The sequence below is a fragment of the Patagioenas fasciata genome, chromosome 16 (assembly GCF_037038585.1).
Source record: "Patagioenas fasciata isolate bPatFas1 chromosome 16, bPatFas1.hap1, whole genome shotgun sequence".
Taxonomy (NCBI): domain Eukaryota; kingdom Metazoa; phylum Chordata; class Aves; order Columbiformes; family Columbidae; genus Patagioenas; species Patagioenas fasciata.
Window position 1 is genome coordinate 13,240,630 of NC_092535.1, and position 24,527 is coordinate 13,265,156.

Here is a 24,527-nt window from a genome sequence, read left to right on the forward strand (position 1 = left end):
TACACCTCAGCTGCTGGGTGCTCCCTCCTCTGATGCTGAGGAACCATCATCACTGATTTTGTCAGCATTATCTGGGAAAACACATCTAAAACTGTGTTTTGAGGTTGTTCCACGTGCCTGACAGAAAGAGCTGGAAGCTGAGGCAGGCAAAGCCTTCACAGCCTTGGGCACAGCCCCGTCGCTATGGGGAAACTTCCAGCGTTGCCCTGACATCTGCAATAGCGCAGGTCACAGAAAAGGGGGGAAAAAAAAGCGGATTTAAAATGAAAGCACAACTGCAGTGGCTTCCCCTAATCGAGAAACTGATGTGAATTTGAGTAGCAGAAAAACCCAAAAGGAAGTGAGTAAGAGCTGGGGCGACTAAAAAGCAGTTGGGAACAACGCAGACTTGGCTGTTTCAAGTTTCAGAGAACGGTGGAAATGGCATTTCCCTCTGAATCACCGCTGTGCCATCACTGCCGCTCGCTGGGCAGAGGGGGCTGGACCCAGCCTTGGGTTTGAGCCCGGGGCAATGCAAGGACTGACCTGAAGACCCTCTGCAAACAGCTGCAATCTGAGATAAAGAGCCCCCATCTACATTGGGAGGTGACTCCATAATCCAGCTGTACGGAGATCTCTAGACTGGCCATTTTCCATCGTACACAGGGACTATTTTTAATTACATGTCACTTGTTTTCCCAGAGAAACATCCTGTGAGCACCTAAAGCAAGAACCAAGGAACCCCACTGTGTACTGCGCCTTCACTGGTGGTCTCACTTGCTCTGACACACAAGAATTTTTACACTGAGACTGAACGGGGTGGCTTTGTACAGCGATTCCTCCAGCGCCCACCCTGACCCTGGGCACCTACACCTGCTGCCAAGCGGGAAGCCAAGGCTCCCAGCCCATCCACCGCACAGGGACAACACCTTCCCTGGGTCACGCCAGCCCAGGATGGAGATTCAGCTCAGACTCAGCCTCACTGCAGAGCCTGGTCCCTCCAGGAACTGCAGAAGGAACACAAAGCCGAAGACCAACGTGACACTTACAGAGAGGTGCTGGCAGAGTCAAGAGGAGCATCTCGCTTTCTGCCCCTGTAGCCCTTGCTCTAACTAGAAAGCAGGACTTTCCGCTCCTTGTTGTGGGTGGCGACTTTGTGGATCACCTACTGTTATTTACAGAGGTTCACGCAGGTGACAGCACCGTGACTCAAGAGATCCCAGCCAAGAGCCCACAGTGACATGGAGCTGGGCACCTCGGTGGGGACCGTCCCACCGCAGCCCTCAGGCACAGCCCCTGGGGATCACAGACAGTCGAGTCACGTCTGGTCCTGAAGGTTAGGAAATCCGTAAATGAATTGCTGCCTACTGTCGGCTAAATAGAGTGGCACTGTAATGTCACACCGCATGTCCCGGCTTCTTCCATAATCCTTGGGGATTTGGGGTAAGATCAACTGACTGCAATGCCCCGTCCCTATGCAACCCCCCTGTATCCCAGAAAGGAAGGTCTTTACACTTACACACACACAAACACAGAGAGTCTTTCCAGACGTGGCAAAATTAACTGGTTGAATTAATGAAAAGTGTTGACAAATCTGCAGCAAGCACTTTCATCCCTCGTTTTCCATTAACACCTCCGATATCCACAGAGCTGCCCTGGCTGCGTGACTCCGAGCAAGACGCAGCAGAGATGTGCACAGTCCTGACAGCAGCTCCCTCTCCTCCCAATTTTCTCATCTTTTCATCCACCCCCACCCTTGGGCATCTTCTGTTTGAACAGGTTCCTTATAGCCCTTGATGGCAGCGCTCTAGTTACATTAAAAGAAAAGGCATGTAAAAGACATAAATAAAGGTACAGTTACTTCTCAACTGAGCATGTGCACATGAGGCTATTCAAGAGTAATCAGGAAGGTGGTGTGGAGAAATGAAAGTCCAAATCAGACTGGTACTAGCAATAATTTGAAGCTTGGAGCTGAAGAGCATCCATTCATCCTTCCTTCCTTTCTATCTGTGACTCCCCAAATTCTGCACTTACAAGCTTTGTGGGAGGCCAAGCAAAGTTGCCAAGAGCAGTTTAAGGCCAGGAACCTTAAAGACTTCTTTACAAGCTCGTGCAGCTCCTCAAAGAGCAAATGGAAAAAAGTCAAGGAATAGGAGCAAAGTTCCCCCTTTTCCAGCATCAGTCAGTGCCTGTCAGCACCCAAAGCCTGGGCTGCTCCATCACCATCCCACAGCAAGCAACCTTTTCGGCTGCTGGTCCAGAGGTCCCTGCCTGCTCCTCTACCCGCTCATGGGTTTGACAGGCAGAAGAAGGACATGACCCAGCATTTTCTCCAACAGACCTGGGCTGCCGTCTTCGCACGAAACTTATTGCCAATGGGCAGGCAGAGGCGCTGCCCTAAACTGGAAGTGATGGGTCTGACTTTCAGCTGCTCTCAGCACCCACATCTCCGGCTGAAGGCAGCGGCAAGAGCAGGGGCTTGGGCAGCAGCAGGCTGCAGAGGAGGAGAGACACCCTTATCCATTCTGTCAGCTATCTGACAGCCCAACCCACTCCCTCCCCGGTCTCCGCTGACATTTCAGAGCACCACACGCAGCTCCAGCGGTGCCCAGAGGCACCGGCGAGAACAAGGAGACGTGCAAGGACAGTCCTTGCCACGAACAGCTGAGAGCCTACCGCCACCATGCATGCCCCAGTAATTAGGGCATAAAGCAAGTCCTAATCACTTTCGGAAAACGAAAGCTGAGGACACCCTGTACAGTCTTGCCTCACACATACCAACACGCCGTCTTTCGCAAGCAGAGAACCAGAAGGGCCAGCAGCTGACAATACTGGTCTGCAGCAGACCTGGACCAAAGAGGGGTCCACAGAGCTGGCCTGAGGTCTTCCCAGTCCCTGTGCACACCTACCTGGGCTCGGTTTAGAGCAGGTTTTATGTCTGCCACAAGACCTTGCATCTGTACCTGCTGGCTGCAGCTTACTTTTGGAGAGCAGGGGACAGACGTTATACCACAATTTGGGCACACGCTGGACCAGCACATGGTTCCCTGCAAGGACCGGAGGGTTAAACTCGGCAGAAGTGCAGTTGTTATGCCAGATGCTCATCAAAGCCTCTGTAAAAGGATGTGGGTTAAGCAATGTAGCCAAAGAGTAGACCTCATTTTTTCTACTCAAGGCAAAAGAATGTGAATTTGAGAAGAGCCATCCGAATCTAGTCACCCACCAGAGCTACGATTTTAGCAGGGAATAAACTCCTCAACAAGCAGCTGTGGGGGTTGGACTTCATAGCATCCCCCAGGAGAGGCAGCAGGGTCACTGCCGGGACCATGTCTGACCACGGCTCCTTGCCCTCCCCTGTTCATCATATGGCATGGAGCAAAATACCCTGGCACGCCAGCAACACTGCCCAATGCAAGCAGCTCTGCCCTGGCCCATGGTCCCAGCCCTGCCTGGAAAGGAGACATGCCCATTATGCTAAACATCACATTCGAACTGCTCTAATTTAAGCAAGAACCAAAACAGCTCCAGGCAACAGCTGGAATCCAAAGGCTGTCAGAGAGGGTGCAGCACTAAACGCTGCTCCTGGTTTACAGAGGCCATTTCACCCAGCAGACGCTGAGCTCCACTCCTTAAAGAGACCAATGTCCTCCCTCTCGGAGACCACGGATGCAAAAGAGATGAAAGAACAAAGAACTTCAGATGGCAGATTACTCACTCTTCACTGCTCATCTGTTAGGTCATCTTAGAAACAATCAGACCAGGCAAAGTCATTACTGCAATATTTGTGTATTAGCATTTATCTGCTACATTTACCTTCTAAATAATACCTCCATAAAACTGCATACAAAGGGCCCATCAGGTTGTCAACAATCGCATTTGTTTACAAGGCAGCACAGGAAGCACTGGAGATAAATACAGAGTGTGATTTTGATATTGCCGCTGCTGGCACGGATCAGCGAAGTTGTGAAGCCAGAGTTGCAGCAGGAACACTGAGGCATCAAAGAGAGCAGGATCAGGCCCGTGACAACAGGCAGGACAGCTGGAAAGAGCCAGGGGGATTCAGTCCTGCTTCATGCATCATCAGGACAGTTAACAGCTAAACTGCATTTCTAGATTCAACACGGCCAGTTCTGATGTACAAAGCAGAACTAACACTGTGTGAGCTGGGCATGGCCGGCTGAGAACGGTGCAGGAGGGCAGAGAGCACGCGGGACTGAGAAAAACCATCACTGGAAAACAGGTGATAGGGCCCCAAGAAGCCATGTTCACAGTGTCAATCCTCTGGCCATAACTGTGTGGTTAATATAGCTCATTTTCTTCATTTGTCACCCGGGGTAATCAAGAATCACATCCTCTGAGTCACTGACAAAGGATGGCCTCATCCTGCACCCCCCCGGCCCCTTTTTTTGTTTGTTTTAAAGGAAATGGCTCCATTGCATGATTATAGCCATGGAAGCATCAGACTGTTCAGAAAACTTTTTAGTCCTTATAAAGCAGCAACTGTACCGATCACACCGCTGTGCCCGTTTATAAAAGGCGACCATCCCAAGCTAGCACGGGCACGGCAGCAGCCGTGGGGAGCAGGATGGGCATGGACATTGCAAACCAGAGCGCCGGGGCCAGCAGCTTTAGCTGGGACACCTCCTGGCTCTGAGCAGAGACCCGTCAACTGGAGACTTGTTTAGAGAAACTGCACAAGACACTACCTACCTCCCTCATAGCGATGAGAACTAACCGCGTTCTTTGGGACACTCCGACCCTCTGAAATCTTGCATAGGTCAACCCCTTCCCTTCTTTTGTTGTGCCCATTTCTCTCGCCCTGCTCTTTTCCAGGGTCTTGAGACATTTTACACACAGTCAGCCTGATCCCAGCCTACCGAGGTGACTGGAAGGCATACATTGCTTTTGAAGTTACTCCCAAGGGTAAGGACAGCTAAACTGGATTAAAAGAATAAAGTAATTTTGATTTTGCACTTAAAAGATAGGTAAATTTGCTTGCTCGCTAGAAAACGTTGGGCAAGGCTCATGGCCCCCACCAAGCTGAGAAGAACCAGAGCATCGCCTGCTCTGCAAGAGGTGGCACAATGGCATGAGGCCCGGATGATGTCTGGGACAGGGCAGCGCGTCACCTCACCCCCTTGAACACGAGCATCCGGAGAGGGACACAGGAACAAGAGTTTACAGTCTGCAATCATAAATAGCATGAACCAGAAAAAAAATACAATCTACCTAAGAACGAGTGAAAAAACCACAGTACACAATATCAGGATCAAAGCCTGCCAGCTGACCCTGAAAGACCGGAGAGGTTTGTTTGTCAGGGCTATCTCTACAGCTAGTAAAAATAAACACATTAATAGATAAGTATTTTGGTATACCCTGGAAACACTCATGATCAATATGTGGCTCGCTACCATAGCCTTTTTTTTCCCTTCCACCCAGCAGAAACTCATGACAAAGGAAAGCACATCTCATTTATGAACTTAGCTATAAATACTTTTGCTAACTGCCATTTAGGAATTTCATTTCCTGCTTGAGCAAGTCCTGTTGAAAGAGGCAATTACCAAATTTGTTTCTAGTTATAGAAATAGATGTTTGTTGCTGCCCACATCTGTTTCGACAGACAAAATGCCAGTCACGGACGCTCCAAGGAGAGCGAGCTCTCCATCCAGGGAGGGCTTTGCCGCCACCTCCACAAAGCCAGCAGCAATTAAAGGAATCGGGTTCACAATTCCGCCGTCGTTTCAGCCCCATGTCTCGCTGTGGCTGAGCTGCCTCGCACCAGCGGGACACCCGGAGCTTCACAGCCACCTGGCGCGGGTCACCGAGCGCTGCCGCCATGCGCAGCACGGTCCCTGCTCCTGCTGCTGGAGACACCAAGAAACACGCGTTTCATTAAGCACAGAGCCCATCAAGACAAGGCAACTTCCATTCTGCAGGTCACAAGGATCCCGTATGCTGCATCTGTTGATTGCACAGCAAGGAAGGCAGCAGCGACGCATTCTCCTGGCCCGCAAACCAGCGAGGTTGCACAGGCTCTCCTGCTCCGTGTGGGACGCCCCACTGCAAAACAGGGCGTGGAGATGGAGGTTTATGGCTGTCACCGGCACGGACCGCAGCCTCTCCCAGCTGAACGCTGTATACACCAGCTTTTACTAGGTATCTCTCCCCCTTTCCACTCCTCTCCACCCTGGCTGTCCTCTAGAAAGCTTTCAATTCCATTTATTCCTGGGAAAACCATTCATCAGCTGATTCCCAACAGGCTCAGCTGTCAACACAGTGCCCAGCAAGTCCTGTGGGACCAGCGCTCGAGCAGAGACATCCCAAGAGGGACACGGGGACAAGCAGCAATGCCTGTGCCTCCCTGCTGCACAGCACCCAGCAACTCGCACCCTGTGCCTGGCCCGGGGATGTGGCAGAGGCACAGAGAAGCCAGGAGACACCCAAAGCCGCGGCTGGCGAACCTTAGATCCTCCAGCATTTTTCCTGTGTGAACCAGCATTGCTGCCCCCACGCCACCAGCACGGCCCATCGGCATTTGTGAGCGGTGCCAGGAACCCGCCGTGCCCTGTCCCCAGGCTGCCCAAACGCACAGCTCGCAGACAAGTGTCGAAATATGGATTGGGCAAGCTGGCCAAAGCCACACGGGTCACAACAGGGCTGTAACTGCGACCGGATTTCCTCAGTCCTGCCCAGGGCCATTCAGCAGGACACCTCTCCCTTCTCTGTTCTTAGGTGCTGTAATCGTCTATATCGTTTTGCAGCTTTTGCTTCCAAAAGGAGTGACCTTCACAAGGTAAGCTATTCCCATGGAACAAGGACAATCTTAAGTTACAGGCATAATTATGCAGTGCAGAAAAAAAATATGCAAAATGCATGCAAATGCCCAGACACGCACACTGCGTTTGGTCACTGCAATATTCGAGTTCAGTTCTTGAACGGGTCTGAACACCACCAGATGGGAGAGAATGCATGTGCATACTCTCACACAGAGATGCGAAAAAAAATTGTGTTTAAATATAGAAACACACACCCCAGAACGAATGGGGGAGGTGAGTAAAAACGCCCCAAATTTGACAAAATTAAAGGTAATAAATTTACTTCCACCTCAGCTGTAGCAACAGCCTGCAAAAGGCTTTAACTCCTACAGTAGATATGCTGGAAAGTCTAAGTTTTGCTGCAATGTTTTGCACTTGTGAGTTTTTAAGCACGCACAAAACGAGAAGCTGTTCCCCCATGCAAAACCCAGCAACGCTTGCTCAGCAGAGATGGTTTTCGGCGTGGAGAACAGGGCTGGGTTCCCTTGCTATCCCCATCCCCATCCCATCTGCACCCTCCTGCCCGCCCCATTGTCCCCAGCACCCCCAGACTGATGACAGGGAGCGGTGGTGGTGAGACGACCTGCCGGGTCAGCCTTGACAATGGGTTTTGGGGGCGGTTGGAGGCCCGGAGCCCTCCAGCTCGCCCGCCCCCTCGGCAGAGGCGATTTCAAGCCACTCGCCACCTGCCCGCGGGGACAGGGACAGTCGGTGGCGGGTGGCAGCCCGGGCAGGGGGAGCGCGGCAGCTGCCCCTGCACTGGGACACAGGGTGACTTGGGGAAGGGGGAAGAGCAGGGAGAGGAGGATTATCCATGGACACAGCTTGTCCTCTTTTCACTGCATTTAACAATAAAACAGTAGCTATAGCAACGGGGTTAATTAATGCATCCCATTTGCATAACTAAAACTCTGAACCCATTCAAACCTTGCTGATATTTTCATTCTTAAACCCGGCCTGCAAGGCTGCGCTCTTATGGCGAGGGGAACCCAAACAAACAGAGCCACACGGCTGTGCCGCTGCACACGCAGAGCCGCAGGTACCGACGGGACACGGCGCACAACCGGGGCACGGAGCCATCGCTCCCGCAGCCCGACCTGCCCCGAGCTCCAGGACAGATCTGCTCCACATACCTTTATTTCCCCAGAAAGCATCAGCATTTGCTAATAAGTCTGAAGCAAAGAACCAAAAAATAGGGGCTGAAGCATCCTTCAAAAAAAAAGAAATAAAGGGAAAAAGTTATTTTTTTCAGAGATGGAGGGAGTAAAGCACATTTCAAGACAGAGGGGGTAAGGAGATAGGCAATGTAAAGGTTTCAGACTATCGTATAACCAGAGGGGGAAATGTCTTCTCACCACAAACATGCATCTGCATGATGTCTAGACAGTCATAAAAAGGGCAATTAAAGTACTGCAGGCTGCAGTAAGCTAATGTCTACTCTCCCAGTCTAAACAGTTGAAACATACTGTACTAACTTCGAAAAAAAAATACAGGATAGAGAGAGAAAGACAAGTTTGTAAGGGAAAAAATGTTTTGAAATTCAGCTTTAAATAAGCCAGTAAATTAATTCAACCTTGTCAAATCTTTGCCTTATAACATATCAAATATTCCGCCTGCGTCCTGTCTAGACTGTGATAACAAAGGGCATTTAAAGCCCTGCAAGATGCGCTGACAGAGTAGCCATTTAAAGATGCAGTATTGCTTTCTCCATCTAAAACGATTTGTCAGATGGAGTTAAAATGAAAATGATAAGTAATCACTCTGGTTCACAACCATTTCAAAAGAAAAAAACCACAAAAACCCCACAGCTCATAGATGTAAATCCCACTAAAATCATTCCAATGTATCCTTCCAGTGGGATTTGTTTGGCCTTTTTTTTTTAAATAGCATTTGCCTGTTTGGGTTTTTAAATTTTGTTAATCTGAGATGTCACTAGCTTTCCGCAGCACATGCATTTCTAAATAGGAGTGTATTATGTTTGAAAAAGCCAGCTCCGAGTATTAATTGATTTATTGCTATAAAATGAAGACTTGCGGGGTTAACATTTGAAAATAATTTTTTTTAAACTTACTTAAAAGCAAAAAAATAAACTGTATCTCACATGAGAGGAACTGGCCGGTCTCCACCACTGATGGAGCTCGGCCTGGGCGGTCACCGTCCTCAGGAGAGCAACAGAGAAAGAGAAGTTAAAACAAACCATGTGGGTGTGTGCAACATGGGGTTTTTTACTGAGAAAGGGCTGTTTTCTGGAAAAAGGGGAAAACAGATAAAATCTTGCCTAAGACAAGAAACATTCTCCTCCCATCCTGAGCTTTATCAGCTGCTGGAGAAACAAAATCTCGAAAAAAAAAAAAGAAAAACCCGAACAAAAAAATGCAATATAGCTGATGTGGCTTAGCAGGACGGCTCACGCTGCCCATGGCGGAGCCAGCACCCATGGGCACCCTGCAGGCTCCACTGTTAACAAAATGCAAGACTGACTCTGACGGAGCCCGTTGTGTTGTGACAGGAGCAGGAGGCCCTGGCGCGGCAGGGGCCGGGCCGTGCCCACAGCGGGCCCAGCCGCGCCACACGGTCACCTCTGGGGGCGGACACCGTGGGGAGTCAGCCCTGGAAGTTCAACGCCAGGTTAACTGCAGTTCCTCCCCGCTCCTCGCCCGACAGCATCCCACCGCCATCACCTCATCTGCACCTCCCTCTGCCTCCCCACCCTTCTTTCTTAATTATTATTTTAATAAGACTGTTTCCAACTCCACTGCTCATTCTGCAATAGCCCAAGGGCTACAACTGTTCATTAGACAGAATTTCTGCCTTAATTGCACTGACACAGATGTGTAGGTTATCTGGAAGAAATTACTAAAATGAGCAGTAAAGAATGGGGCTGGATGCTTTTCTTCCCTTACGGAGAGTTTAATTTAGCATTATTTCCCCCATCGCTGTGGGTTCACAGAGGAATTAACCCCAAATTGCCCCTGCTGCTACAGTGCATACAGGTGCACTTTGCTCCCCAGGCCGCACCAGGGTTCCTGCAGGGGTAAAAAGTGTGTATGTGCTCTCAGGGGCTGCAGACGTGCTGAGGAAGCACCAACCCCGGCGGGGCAGGAGGCGACGCCACCGCTCCCCCAAGGCTGGTGCCCATCCCACCACTGGGGTGGGAAACAGGCGCCGTTGGTCCCCCCTGACCCTCTGCAAAGAGATAAATCACCAGACACAGAAAAACACCATCGCTTCTGCTCAGCAGCATCCAGGCTTCGAACCCACCATCGTTGTGCAGCTATCAAATCAGCCATGGAGTTCACATGAACTTCCTCTGCAATTCTTGTTGGCGAGAGCCAGACATATAACTGCCTTGGATTCATGGAGAAATAGCTGCCAGTGTTATTTCTATTTAAAACCTCTATTTGAGCTCCATACACTCATTCTTCACACATAATACACATGCACATATACACAAAAGTGAGCCAGATCCAGAAGGATTTCACTTCACCAAGAGCGCTGCCCAATAGGGATTTCAGGTTTTGGCGCACTGTTATTATTTAATAGATTTTAATTCAATAATGAAAGAGTATACACCTGCCAATTTTTTGTTAGGTCTTCTTGCCAGGGAAGGAGAAAGAAAAAAAAAAAAGAAACCATGCAAGAAACTTGCTATGAACTTCTTTATCAAACTGCTCCTTACCCACCCCGCAGCACCCAGGGACTCCAGCCAGCCAGGGTGGGCTGGGGCAGGGGAACAAACAGATGCACATCAAAGGTTCGAGTCCTATCTCTGAATATGGCTAAAAGCCATTAAAAATGTCTCCTTCAGCAAAACTCACCTTTGATTTAAATTGGGGGAGAGTAAATTTCACAAATGCTTCATGTCAAAAAAATTCTGCATTAAAAAAACCCTTCCCTTGTTGCTAGGGGACTTATTTGCTTTGTATCTGCTAAGAACCTTTAAAATTCCACCACTATATTTTAACAAAACCCCGAGACTGAAGCATCTCGTGTGCTAAAAATCAAGAGACAGAATAAATCAGTTCTATCCCTCATTTGTAAGTGCTTTGCTCAGGCCTGACTTCGTTTTGTATCTTGGTCCTCGAAGCTTTTTGGCAGTTCGCTCCAGACTTACTGGCAAGGGCTAAAAGGTTTCTGTTTAGCTGGTGTCAGCTGAGCATCTGTGCCTGCAAAAACTGGAGTGGGGGTGATCCCAACCACATTTCAAAAGCGCATTTCTTTTTTGGGAGCTGTCACAATAATTTTAAGCCTGGGCGTGTTTGGGTAGCGGGGTGACTCCCTCCGAGGGGTCCCCATTTCAGCCCACAGCAGAGCGCCTGATTCTGGGAAGCATTCCTGACCGGCGGATGGAAAAGGAGCTGGGAACACTCCCTAACCTGTGACCCCGCTAACAAAAGGCAGGGAGAGCGTCTAGACCTGCAGTCTGCCGGGACTGAAGGGCAGCATTGTGCTGCCGCAGACACGGCACCGCGCGGGCCGCGGGACGGGAGCGACGCAAACCCCAGCTGCAGGCACCCGCGGGCATCGCCCCAAAACGCAGCCGGGTGTGGAGGCAGGGAGCCCAGGCACAGCCCACCCTTCCTCGCTGGAGCTCTCGGTTCCCAGCACAGCTGGACCCAGTGGAGATGGAGGAGCTCAATGGATTTCCAGCCTGGGTTTCCTTTCCCCTCTGTGTATTTCACACACACCATCTTCACACTCCCAAACTCAACCACCCTGCATTTCGGCTCCGCACAGATCACCAGCAGGAGAAAACAAAAAAAGTGTTTCCTTTCCCAGACCCTTTATGTTTTGCTTTCCCTGTCCATCTCAGTTAAAAGGGGACAAACCAAGATTTTCCTCTCCACCAGACCTGGAGATCAGCACAACATTACAAACGCTGAATTGGAGACCCAGCTCTGTCACATATTGCTTGTGTGACCCAGGACAAGCCCTTTGGCTTCTTTGTGTTGTAGGTCCCCACATACAAAAATACAAATACCCTAAATAAACCCCGGAGCTAATGGCAGGTTACTGCCAGGGAACCACACACAGAGAAAACAAAAGATCTATTAAAAGTCCTCCTTCATCTCTGCCAGAAAGAAAACACTCTTACTCAGTACTTCAAGAGATGCATTAAACGTGAGAGAGCAGCCAGGGTTTTTAGGGACACCCCTGGCAGAGCAGTGAGGGGAAGCAGACCCCAAGCAGCCACCCTTTATGTGTCCCAGGACAGGGCTGTCCCCAGGCCCTGGCCGTGCTACTGTAGGGAGCAGGAGCAGGACTGGTCCCACACCGAAACGTGCCATCATAAGCCAGCAGAGCAGAGCTTCCAGCAAAACCGATGGGAAGCAAAAATCACTAGTTTCACCCTTCCCAAAGGAAAGATCACCTCTTAGAAACTGGGTTTTCTGCCAGAAGATGTGTTCCACACCAGCTGCACGGATGCTGGAACCAGAGGAACGCACATGCACAGAGGGGAGGGCAGCACCCTGGGCATCGGCAGTGCTGCTGGCCTGGGCACACTGGGACCTGCAACCCAGGGTACAACCAGCTGCAGGGTCCCCTCCCAGGCTGGACCTTCAGGCCTTACAGCCTAAAGCCAAGCAAAACCAGCCCCAACAACTGAGATGGTTTATTTAGTCATTAAAAGCCTACCTCCTTCTGATGGGAAGTGAAATATTAACAGCTGAAGTTTAATTATCCTGGTAGTCACCTGGTGCCAATCCTTCATTAGCACACCATACTGCATCTATCCCTTTTGACCTAGAGAAAAGGTGAGGCCAGGAAGTTTCTTCTCAGCCTGCCTCCATCACTGCTTTCCCCATTTCCAAAACATCATCCCTCCTGCAGCAACTCCATCCCTGGGTGCTCTGGGTCCCCAGGGCCACCGGGGCACCGACACTGCCTGCAGAGCTGGGAGCTGCTGCAGGACCGTGCGTGGTGGCACTGGGAGAGATGCCATGTACCTGCTGTCTCAGCGAGGTCCAGCACAACCTCCCTCGCAGGTGGCACCTGCCATGGCAGCAGCTCCTCTGCTGACAACTGCGTGTGATTTATTTTTGGTACACGTGCACAGGGAGACTGAGAGATCCTGCACTGGGCTTTTTATCAGCTGTGTGCAGCTATGGAAACAAACCCATCTAGACTAATATAACAAAATGTCCAAATCCACAACAATAAAATAAAGAACGATGCACACTGGCATTTTCACAGGAGAGCATTGCAGCCAGTACAGAGCGTGACCAACCTTCTGCAAAACACGGGAGGTCTGTGTGTCCACTTGGATGGAATTCTCCCAGACCTCTAAGAAATCAGTAGACACCGCATTTTCATCTACTTAAATATTTTTCTTTGTGATTTTTTTGTGCAAACGCTCCACCCTCCCCTTTGATTTTAAGGAGTGCAAGGACTGCATCTCCTCCTAGATCTGATGAGTCTCCTCTTCCCATACCCTCCATACCCATTCCTAGTCACCCTCTGTGAGAGGCAGGACGGCAGACACAAGACCCAACAAGAAACTGCTGCACCCCTTTGTGCAGGGCCCACCCCATCTCAGTATGTGACAGAGATCCACAACCCGTTCACAGAAACTCCAATAAGCTGCCATCCACACCAGAGGCACCCAGAAGTTAGCACAAGACAGTGAAAGAGTTTAAAAACCCAAGGAAAAAAACAAATAAACAAAAACCAAACACAACAATGAAAGCTACACCTCCCTTGGGTCAGTCTCAGGTGATGCTCCCTGCCCAGGGTTTGTGTTTGACCCCGGTTTCCAGAGCTTTAGCCTGGGGACGGGCACGGGCATCTCTCCCGAGGGCCCCGGCGCAAGCGGCTGTGGGAGGTGGGGATGTCTGGCGATACCCGTCTGGCTGTAGCTGCAGACAAGGACCCAGACAACAAAGAGAGGCGAGAAGCCATCCCAGAGAGGCGGCCGCGTCTGGCAGACCCGGCGTTCAGAGGCCTGGGAAGCCGTTCCCGTCTCTCTGGGCACACGCTGATGTCTGCAAACGCAGCTCCTCGCTGGGCACACAAACCAGCAGCAAGATCACTAAAGTGTCCTGCGCTGCATTCCAAATATCCATCTATCGAGATCAAAAATCCCCAAAGAGTACAAGTGTGTAACAAGGGAGCAAGCAACTGGAGACTGCAGGGAACAACTCTACAACAACAACAAAAATATATTTAATTTGCTGTTAATTACATTCTAAGAAAACCACGTTTTCACTTGCATCTTTGCCTCCCTGAAGTACAAACGTATATACAAAATGGGACAGGGAAGACCAGGGAAAGCAAGAAGAGCAGCACAGCTAGAACACATCCCTGCTCACACGCCTTCCTAAATCACAGGACAAGAAAACGGGTGCAAGTTTTACAACAGTCAAGCAACCGCAAACACTTTTTACTCGAGTGAAAACGCCCCGAGCTACACTGCTCAGCGCAGCGCGACACTGGGGCTCCCTCCACCCACCTTGCTTATCTGCTGAAATCTGTTGTTTTAAGGCATTAATATGAAACCAATATAAATAAATGACTGACTGCTGAAGTACAGTTTCCCTATGTGAGTGTCGCAACCCCAGGGCTGTGTCTGCCCGGGCCTCAGGCTCCGGCTGCTCCCCTGCCCGGTGTTGACCCCACAAACGCTGCTGGTGGGACTGGTGGTGTCTTTTTTGCATAAGAAAATATTATTTTACTGTGCAACTGAATTGTGCCATCAGGCTTGAAACAAAGCAACTGAAATAATTCTTTTTTTGTCTTACTTTAGATTATGACTTTTACTAATAGATGCTTGATAAAAGCCTAAGGATTTGTAGGTATTATAAGCACATTTAAGATTTGAGCGTGGTTGTAAGCCAAAGTCATAAGTTCTATTGACTTCCCAGGCTCTATAACAATTGATTAGACATTTATTAAAATCATTTATTCACCACTTGTTAATACTTTATTCAGCCAGTTCTTCCCCAGCAGGCTTGGGACACCACATGTGAGCAAAGACGCCTCACTTTCCAGACACTCTCATAAATTCAATTCTAAATTGAGAGAGAGACCCATAAATGTCAAAACAATGACTTTTTAAACCAGAAAACGCTCTTTTGCAAACAGGTTCAGCTCAAATCCATCAGCCTGGTTCAACAGGGCTCCTCACACCTGGTTTTGTGTCCTGAGCACGAGCAGCTCCTGCTACACTCAACAGAAATCTGACACACCATGACTTAAAAAAAATTCAGGTGGTCAAACTACTTCCATAAAATACACTGAAAGTTGCTTTCTTCGATGTAACACTGCTCATCAGTTCGCTAGAGCAACAGAGAATGGAAGAACACTTGCGATTAAAAAGACATTCAGCTTTTGAAGATGCTCCTACATTGAACAGCAACAGAAAACATCCCACCCAAGATTAGCAAGGTGCAGCCAGCTATCGGTAGACAAACGCTGGGCTTGCACAATCAGGCACCGAAGATGCTGCAGCATCCTCCCCCGAACAGTGGGTACCGCAGATCTCAGGGCAAGGCACCGCACCACCCGCTCCACCACGCCAGGAACCCCCGTGTTTATAGTTCAGCAGCTGCAATCATGCAATCAGCCTTCGTAATTAGATCTTGGCAACTCTTGAAATACTTCACTTACCCAGTTTACCTGGAAAGGTGCGACCTAAACATTCAGTGCCTGGAGACATTTGAAAGAAAAACAGAAAGCATCCATCAGTGATAGGAGTCACCTCCAACTGGCTCTGTCCCCTCCTGGGGACTCATTCTTGAAGAGGCCCCCCCAAGCCAACAGTGAGGAAAACCCACAGCAACGCCTTGTGCAAAGCCCCAGCTGCAATGCCCAGCAGAAGTGTTTTTAAAGAAGAAATAAAGCAGCAAGAAGTCGGGAATACAAGACAACTTGTGCCTTCTCTCTCACCCACCAGTGAGCAGTGCATCATCATCTGGGAAACTGATGGGATGACGGGACACGGGTCCCCCCAGCCCTGCAGCACAACCTCAGCGTCTGGCGAGCTGCAAGCCGGGCTGGGCGAGCGCTCTGCGGCCCCGCGGGGGAGTTCACCAGGGAAAACCTGTTCTTTTATGAAGCCCAAAAGAACTGTCTGTCACTGATAATGGTTAATTGGTAGTAATTAGTGCGTGCCACAGTTTGATGCCGAAAGAGTCCTACTGGCCTATAAAAGTGGCCCTTAACCCAGGAGCAAAGGAGGCTCCAGCCACACTGAGCCCAGGCTGCTGCTCCCAGGCTGCTGGTTCAGGTGCAGAGCAGGCTGGGAGGCTGGAGACGTTCTGTTAACACATCGTTCCTCCCAAATAAGCTTTAAAAAGTTACTTTCCAAGCACCTGAGAAGACAGAGATAACCAACTTATTCAGCCCAGGAAAAGATGAAGGGTCAGAGAGTCGCTGTAAGTCACTGCGGCAGCCAAGCAACACGGGACACACAGGCTCAGAGTCAGCTCCCTGATTCTAAGTCACGTTGATTTAGAGGCACAGGTTCAGATGTACCACAAATCAATGCTTCGCCCACAGGAGGAATTAAGAAGTGACGAGGCAAACACGCAGCGTCGCCTGCATTCGCACGGGCAGCCGACACAGCACGGCCACCCCGCGGGAACGGGCACTGACATCAGTCCTGACGGGTACGAAAAGGGAGGAATTCCGCCGAGCCAAACACCAACGTGTGGCAACAAGCTGTGGCCTCCTCCTCCTCCTCCTCTTCCTTGTTCCTCCACAGCCAGCTTGCTGCACAGAGCCCTAAAAGCGGTGGGAGGCCAAGGGAAAAGTAGAAGCTGAGAATAAGCGGGTGCCCAAAAAGCTTGGAAGACCCAAAAGGTGTAGGAGTGCAGTGGAAAGTTAAGAGGTTGAGGAGAACGGCATCCATGCCTGCAGCTGACCGGCTGAGGATCAGCTGTTGCCCGGTTAAACTTCCAAAAGGGTAGGAAGCAACAGCAATGCCCCTGCCGGTGCTCGGCGCTGCGCACAGCCCAGGCATGACACCCGGGCACACACGGACACATCGCCCCGTCACACAATGTCTCACCCACAGTGTATTTGCAATGGCCTGGGATGTGTGGGAGAAGTGAGACTGAAGCCTCTGGAGCCAGGGGGCATTTCAGGACGGGGTGTCTCGTCTCCCTCGGAGCTCACCTGGCGCTCACATGCTCACATTTGGCCTTGTGGTTTAGCCATGCATTTTGCCAACTTTTAAATGCAAATGAGAATTTGCACTTAAAGTCGCTGCTTTAAACTTGACCAGAGCCACCCTCGGCTCTCCTCCCTTCCTTCATACATGCATAACTTTGGGGTTTTTTTATGCAATCAGCAGCAGGGAAGAGATACAGGAGCGTCTGAGCAGTCGGCGCATATTCCCTGTGGATCAGTGCCCGGAGCCCTTCTGCAGCCACAGTCCTGCCAGACGACTCCATGTGAAGGCTGGCTCACGCTGTCTGCCCAGGAACGCTGTCAGCAGCGCGAGGAACCAGTAATTATACTGGCTGGACCAACACCTGCTCGTGGTTTTGTCTTACACTGTTTGTGCAACCAAACAGGCTGCCAACAAAACAAAGACGTACTTAGTCTAAACAGGTGAAAACATGAAACAGCGAATGGCGCTGCCATGTTTGTCCCACAACACCTGTGTGCAACACATGGTGGAAAATGATTTTTGGTTTAGTCTGCAAGAAGGCTCCAAAAGCAGGTTAAAGCACTGCATGCACTGCAAAGATGAGGTTTTGCTGCGAGAGGAGGGAAGAGGACTGCCCATCCCCAGACCCAGCTCTGGATCTGGCCTCACAGGGTGGTGCGGGACACATGGATATCTTTACTGGGCTGTAACAGCACCAAAAAGCCTGGTTTGCCAGCAGCACAGCCAGAAGAGTCCTGCTGAACCGAGCATCCCAAGTGGGACGGCACACAGGACCAGGCAGATGAAAGCTGCTCCAAAAAAAGCACTGAGTCAGGTTAGAGCCAAGTTCCCCTTCCCATGCAAGGGACCAGACCTTCCCTGCAGCGTTTCTCACCCATGGAGCTCGGCAGCAAGGTGGGAAGAGCAAATACCCCACAGGACCGAGGGCAAAGACCCCAAAGGAGCACCTACAAAAGCCTCAGCCTTTGCTGCCTTTCTGCAAAGCCAGGATCAGCTCCTAACTGCACCAAGTCACGCCCAAGATACGCTCGCCCATCGGCAGATGGGATTTATTGTAGATGATTTGTGCTGGAATAAAAACATCGGCCCCACCTCTCACAGCATATTTACTGAAAACCACTAAACATTAAACAGAGGCAAAAAGTGTATCCCAGCAACATCTGGAATTTATCCCTTCCTTCTTCTGGAAAAAAAAAAAATCACGCCCTATTCTTTTTGAGAAAGAAAAGTGATTATATAGAATTATAATGCTGGAAGAAGATAGAGAAAAGCAGAGATTTTCTTTGAAATGCTGTTTGGACAATTAAAAAGGGATAGTTTCAAAGCAGCAGCAAATCCCGTCTCAGCTTTTTCCGCCCTGTCTCACAGTGCCAGGCTTTCCTCCATGTGTTGGCTAAGACACTCTCAGAAAAGCAAGTTTTCATCCTTGCAAGACCTTTGGTAAGCTAGAAGGAAAACCTATGCTAACTCCCAACTGGTTGAAGATACACCAGATTAAAAAACTATTCTCCCAACAAGATTTGGAGGAGGCTTCACTTGCTGTGGGGAAAAGCTACTTAGGGACCAGGCTTTCCAGAAGAGCATGGGTCAATCTTCACCAATGCTGTCTCTCCAGGCAGAACGGAAAGGCTTTAAATATAGAAACAGGAATGACTATCTGGATTCATACGAGGATGTAAGGTCAAAACACGATATCCTGCACTTCCTGAGGCTCCCGATCCCAGAAGGGCTGGGTGACAGCCCCGCAGAGTCGCCTGGCCCAGCTTGGACTGGGGAAGCCGGGGTTCAGAGGGAAACCCTACCCAGCCGCATCCGCAGGGGAAGCACAGCAGCCACTCTCATGCCAAGCCCACAGAACCAGCTCCAGCTACTAAATTACCCAACGACTTTAACTGCACAGTTAGGGGGGTATAGCTGCAAGAGTTTTGCATTTTTCACCTGTGAGTAGTTAGAACCATAGTAAGAGAGGCAAGAGAGGCCCCTTTCCCCGTCCAGCCCCAGCACTGGGCAGCCGAGCGCCACAGGGAGAGACAGGAGGGCAAACACGGGTGAGAGCAAACCCCTGCTCCACACACCTTCCCTACAACCAGAGCCTCAGCAAACGACAGGTATGTCTGACTTCGCAAACGAGGGCAAGGCTGTTTCTAGAACCGGTCCCATTACTTGGGCTCCTCCGCCCCCATCTCCTGGGCTGCACGTGGACTGGATGCAGGATTCCATCAGGACATTAAACTCAGAAGCTGTAAAATCACTGTGCAAAAACCAAATTATACCTATTTTCGTAACAGCCAATTTAAGCTTGTATTTAGGTCCCCTCACATGCCCCTACATTACATAAAGCATTTCTTCCACTTGAAGTGTAGATTTCTAAAGGCCATTTAGCTTAATTTAATAGATGCTTAACATGGATCTGCAAACCTCTAGAAGCGTAACCAAGGAAGACACATGGCTGCAAGACACAGCGCGATCCAGTCCCCAGCAAACAGAAAGGAGGGGATGAAAAGCATCTCCAGAGCCACGAACCTGCTGTGACTGGAGTGCACTTGTGGTCTGAAGAGCAGCAAAACCCCACGGTCAAGTCAAAAGAGAAATTCCCGAACATCTGCTGGCGGCTGTTAACCCGCTCGAGCCCGGGCAGCGCCCCGCGGGCGGCACGGCAGGACGGATCCTTCCCTCGCCGCGTAACCAAATTAGCTGAACTGAGCCCACTCAGGCATGCTTCCCGCAGATCTGAAAGAGCTGCCTTCTCAACTTAAATTAAATAAACGCAGTCATCTTAAAAAAAAAAAAAAAAAAAGCTGCACTAATAAAAAGCTCGTAGTGAATCTATTAAATTGAGGCTGTCCATTACGTTTATTGTTCCTTACAATTCAGGCCTGGATGGCAAGTCAATGGATGTTGAGAAGTATTTATCAAGAAAGCCCAGGAGAATGATGAGGATTAAAAGCTGCGAGTAAAACAGAATCCATTTGTATGGTTTGCTCTGCGCCTCGCTCAGAGCACGTGGGACCCCTGTCAGAGACCTCTGCCCCCACCCCTTGTTTCGGAGCCCATCTCTGGCACGTCAGTCGACAGGACACTCATCACCTGCACTCACAGCCAAGGCGGGAGCAGGTGCAACTTGTATATACTGCTGGGAGTAAGTCACACTAGAGACATGTAAAACATTCACTGCATTACACACCGGTTGTAAGTTACACACCTCGTGTGTGTGTGTCTGAGCACGCCAGGGAGGGAGACACTGAACTCAAAAATGCATCTTCCAATTCAAGCAAAGTCCCATTACAGTAATGTAAGTGTAACAATAAAAGTGAGATTCCTGTTTATTATATAGGAAATTGTTGGAATTTAAGATAATTTTACTCAGAATTGTGTGAAGCAAGTGTCCATAAATCGTTTTGCTCCTTAAGTGTCCTAAAGGCAGCATCTAACAGGCCAAAGTACTTTCAGAGCTCAGCGCTAAAGAGCCTCATCTGTATATGCTGGTCTAAGCTACTGAAACCAAGAGACCACCCTTGGTAAGGTGGAATAATGGTGGAAAGAATGAAAAACAACATGGGAAGAGCAGGATCTGCTCCTCCAGGAAAGCAGCAGAGACATCTCCCTTCAGCAAAGATGAGCCCATGCAGCCCAGGCAAGCGCTGGGGACACGGATGCTCTCCAGCTCTGGAGGAACTGGGTCTCATGGCACCAGTGCTTGTGAAGGGCACAAGTAAATCCAGCCAGGTTTCAGCTCTGGAGTGTGCACAAAGAGTAAGCCCAGCCCAGGGCCATTTAAGCTGCTGAGCGGTGGTTTCATCCCCATGGCTCTAACAGCCAGGACCCCCAGCACCATGGGAAACGCAGGACGGGAGGCTCGGCACAGCTTCACTTTGGGGGGGATTTTTTGTTTTCATAAAAAATAACAATATTAATCACAACATGAACCAGAAACCACTAAGCGGGAGAGTTTCCAAGCTCACTCGGCACAGAGCGCAGCCTGCAGCAGACCCGCCGGTGAGGGGCTGCAGCAGCTTCCCCGGGACTCGTCCTCGGCAGCTGAAGCCACGGGTGCATCACACACGGATGGAGATTCACAGCGAGCAGATTCAGGAGGACGACTGTAGGGACTCGGGCTTGGAAATGTTAGTCTCAACACTCAGCGGTTAGACGTCTTTTGGGAATTCATCCAAATGGCACTGCTTCCTTCCCACTTGCCCTGCAGGTAAATCTCGCATGTGGCTTACACAATCTGTTGACTTAAATAAAGCAAAGGCAGAAGAAGAAAGCTGTTCAGACATCAGGAGAGGCTCATCAGTCCTTTGGGCAAAAGTCTGGGTCACTTCCCGCTGCGCAGCGTGCTCTGTGCGTCAGCCAGGGCCCCATCTCCCTCCGGGAGAGCCCCTCTCGTGAGAGTGCAGCACAGTGGTCACAGCATTCAAATTGCCAGTAGAAGAACAGCAATGATATGTTGCCAAACTCTTCCATATTTTTGGCCAAAGCTGATGCTTAAATTCAATTTACAGAAATTTGAGTCCACGAGCTCTGTGCTCCAGTCGAGTCCTTTAGAAATCAAACGTAATCGAGCGGTGACCACACGGGTCTCCCAGGGCTCGGGGAGATGGAGCCACAGCTGCTTCCAAACCTCAGGGTGCTGGTCCACCTGTGCCTCCAGTTCACCTCCGCAGTAACGCTCATCCACCCTGCGGACCCGGGATGTTTCTAAGTCACCGTGAGATCGCCACGTGCTCTGCAAGTGCCAGATGTTGTTGGATGGGCTTCTCTCAGGTGCAAACAAACGCCAGCTGCAGCGAGCTGGGACGAGCCTGCAGCTGCCCGCATCCATCTGCCCCAGGAGCGCTTCTTGTCCCTGCTATTTTCCACCGCCAGTCCCAAGCTCCCCCCTTCCCACGTTCAACTCGGGTACCCAAGTGCCAGCCCTGGGGCCCGGCAGGGGCCAACGGCCTCCCCCAAAGCAAAAGGCTGACATCTGAACAGAGAAATTCGGACACAGCTGCAGTCAGGGCTGCTTTTGTTAGCAGAGTTACAAATAGGAAAAATAGTTCTCTCAATTAGTGAAACGGGACAGAGCTAGAGGTAGGCTACCTCATCAGATGCAGGTCATCATCTCCCTGAGATGTTAAAGCACTGAAGATGCATTTGGAAGGAAAACTGACTCACTGTCTCTACCGAGATGTTACACAGCAATTCTGCCCGATGTGCAAGTGAGAAATGCTATGGCTGATCATGAACAGCAAGTTAACAAAGTATTAGGTCAAATTCTGCATGTAAAGCATATAATGACTGAGGTCTGCAACAGCGAAGAGACAGACTTTGCTACTACAAATACTTATAGTGCAAGCTAAGATCTAAATCTCAAGGAAGGTAGAAGAGACTATCATAGCAGTTACGATGGCGAGCTCCTTCTGAGGAAAGCTAGACGCTCAATCCATCTCTCATATCAGACCTATGCTAACACTTACATAGGACCTACTGTCGTGATCTTTAGCAATGAGCAGATGTGGTTTTGAGTAATGGTTAGTGTTACTTAACCGGTTATATTCACTAATGTAATGGACACCTATTCCATCATCCTTAATACACCCACTTCTTTCTCCGATACCATAAATAGATTAGAAAAGTTTCACAGATGGCCATGACCCCATTTGTTTGTGCACTTAGCCATGTATGAATCACTCTTGGCTTGTAGCAGCACTCTGGAATTACTGAAAGATAACTAGTCGGCACAGACACCAATAAATGAATCATGCTTTCCACAAGACCAAACCTTTGAGCTTTTACAGACTCCAATTACAAAGAAAGAAGAAAAGAACAAAGAAATTACTCAGTCTATTTGCACAAAGTCATGCAGCGTTGATTCATAGTTTTACAGAATTATTACTAACAATCATTTGTAGGGGGTTAGAGTAACAAACCAGCTACTTAACATATTGGACAGAATGAAGAGATGGAAAAGAATCCCCAAACTATGTCCTGCATATATTCTTGAAAAGCAGTACTGACTTTTGTGCATGTACCTCTCTTCATTCTTGGTATGGAGGTTAATGAGCTTCCCTTCTCCAAGGCTCACTTGTGCTTTGCTGGGTTGCTTAGCCCAAGTCTGCGAATGTGGGAGATCCTGTTGCACCTGCTGAAGCGCACACACCTCGGGCCAGCAGAGCATCGCGGGCACGACTCCTCCGCACCGCGGGCACGGGAGCCGCACACGGATCAGAGCGCAGCCGCATGCAAAAGCACCTGCCTTTCTAAATGCGCATTTTTGAATGTACACTGCAAGCGAAAAATTAGCCAGTCTGAGGCATTTTATTAAAGATATGTGCGAGACCAAATACGCAAGCATAAATGTGTGAACCATTCGAAAGCACTGTGGACATCCACCAACAGTGACAATGTGTGAGGACAGTTTCCAAAGATGTGCACGGTATCTTTATGTAACACCACAGCCTGTGACAACACAAACGAGATAAACCCTCTTCTAGATGGAGCATAAGCCTCATCTTGTATCAATCAGAAACTGGAAGTCTGACTACCTGGAGAAAAAAGGGGACACCGTGTGGATTACGACCATAGCAATGTCGCCTTGCTGAATGCAGTGAAAAAGTAGTGTTAAGTTAAAAAAAACAAAGGTGAGCCTGAAATATGCACCAGGGCAACGGTTGTAGCATCTCTGAGCATGACGGCTGGGTTTACGAGTCCTAGTGCCAGCATCCTGCACAGGGAGATACACAGAATAACAAGGACAACATCCAACCGCATGAAGTCACTGACAGTTTAAGTTAAATGCATACACAATGCTCTTGTCTGAGGCCTTCCAGTGATGCTACCCTTTACATGTAACCGAAGACCCAACTTCACGGGCTAATTTAGCTTGCAAATGAAATGTGTGCACCAGCTGAACTTGGTCCACAAGCAGACAGCTGCCAGCCTGGTACAGAAGAGGACAAAAACAGCACCAGAAGAGCTACCACACAGCTCTAAATCAATTTGAAAAAATTTGTTTATTTGTCCTCACCCTTAAGGCTGTTGATTTCCCAGGAGAGGTATAAACCCTACCCCAAACTGGAAGGAAAGATGCCTTGCAAGATTTAAGTGAAAACCCTGATAAGCATTCCCAGTTCCTACCCTCTCTCCTACTCTAACCACACTACTCTTGTATAAGAATACACAGGTGACAACAACCTCCTTCCTCCAGCAAGAGTTTATCCAAGGATGTGCTGCAGACAGAAGGAGAATAAAAACGTTCCGAAGAGCAACACTACAGCAGCACCGAGTTGCCTTCAGAAAGCTTGAGTCACTGGAATCAAGGTCTTCAGGTGCAACATAAGACTAAAAGGATGCATGTGCTACACATGTTCTTTAGAAGGAAAAAAAACAGCTAAATCAGGAACCTGCAATATTAGGTACATGCTTAGATAAATGCTGTACAACATACCACAGCAAAAATGCTAATGCAAGTTTAGGTTTCACACTGGAGATATTTCAAAAGATCTGCAAAGCTTTCATAGTATTTAACATCTCTACTAATTTCCTTTTTGGTGTAATCATAAATTTATTGTAGTAGCCAAAAGATCTGGGATGAACTACAAGTTCTAGCTGGCTCTGAAGCCAACAAGAATACT

The 24,527-nt window shown here is 49.4% G+C and overlaps 1 protein-coding gene across 5 annotated transcripts in view; it reads right to left on the bottom strand.

The window, feature by feature from the left end:
• The window catches only part of PMEPA1 (prostate transmembrane protein, androgen induced 1), a 46,205-nt gene that overhangs the window by 15,704 nt on the left and 5,974 nt on the right, over positions 1-24,527 (bottom strand). For 3 of the 5 annotated variants that reach the window (XM_071815436.1, XM_065849601.2, XM_065849600.2), the window contains exon 2: positions 15,402-15,440. The exons of the other annotated variants lie outside the window; for them this stretch is intronic. In XM_071815436.1, coding sequence (XP_071671537.1) covers positions 15,402-15,440 — 39 coding nt within the window. The remainder of the gene's footprint in view (positions 1-15,401; positions 15,441-24,527) is intronic. 5 annotated transcript variants of the gene reach the window in all.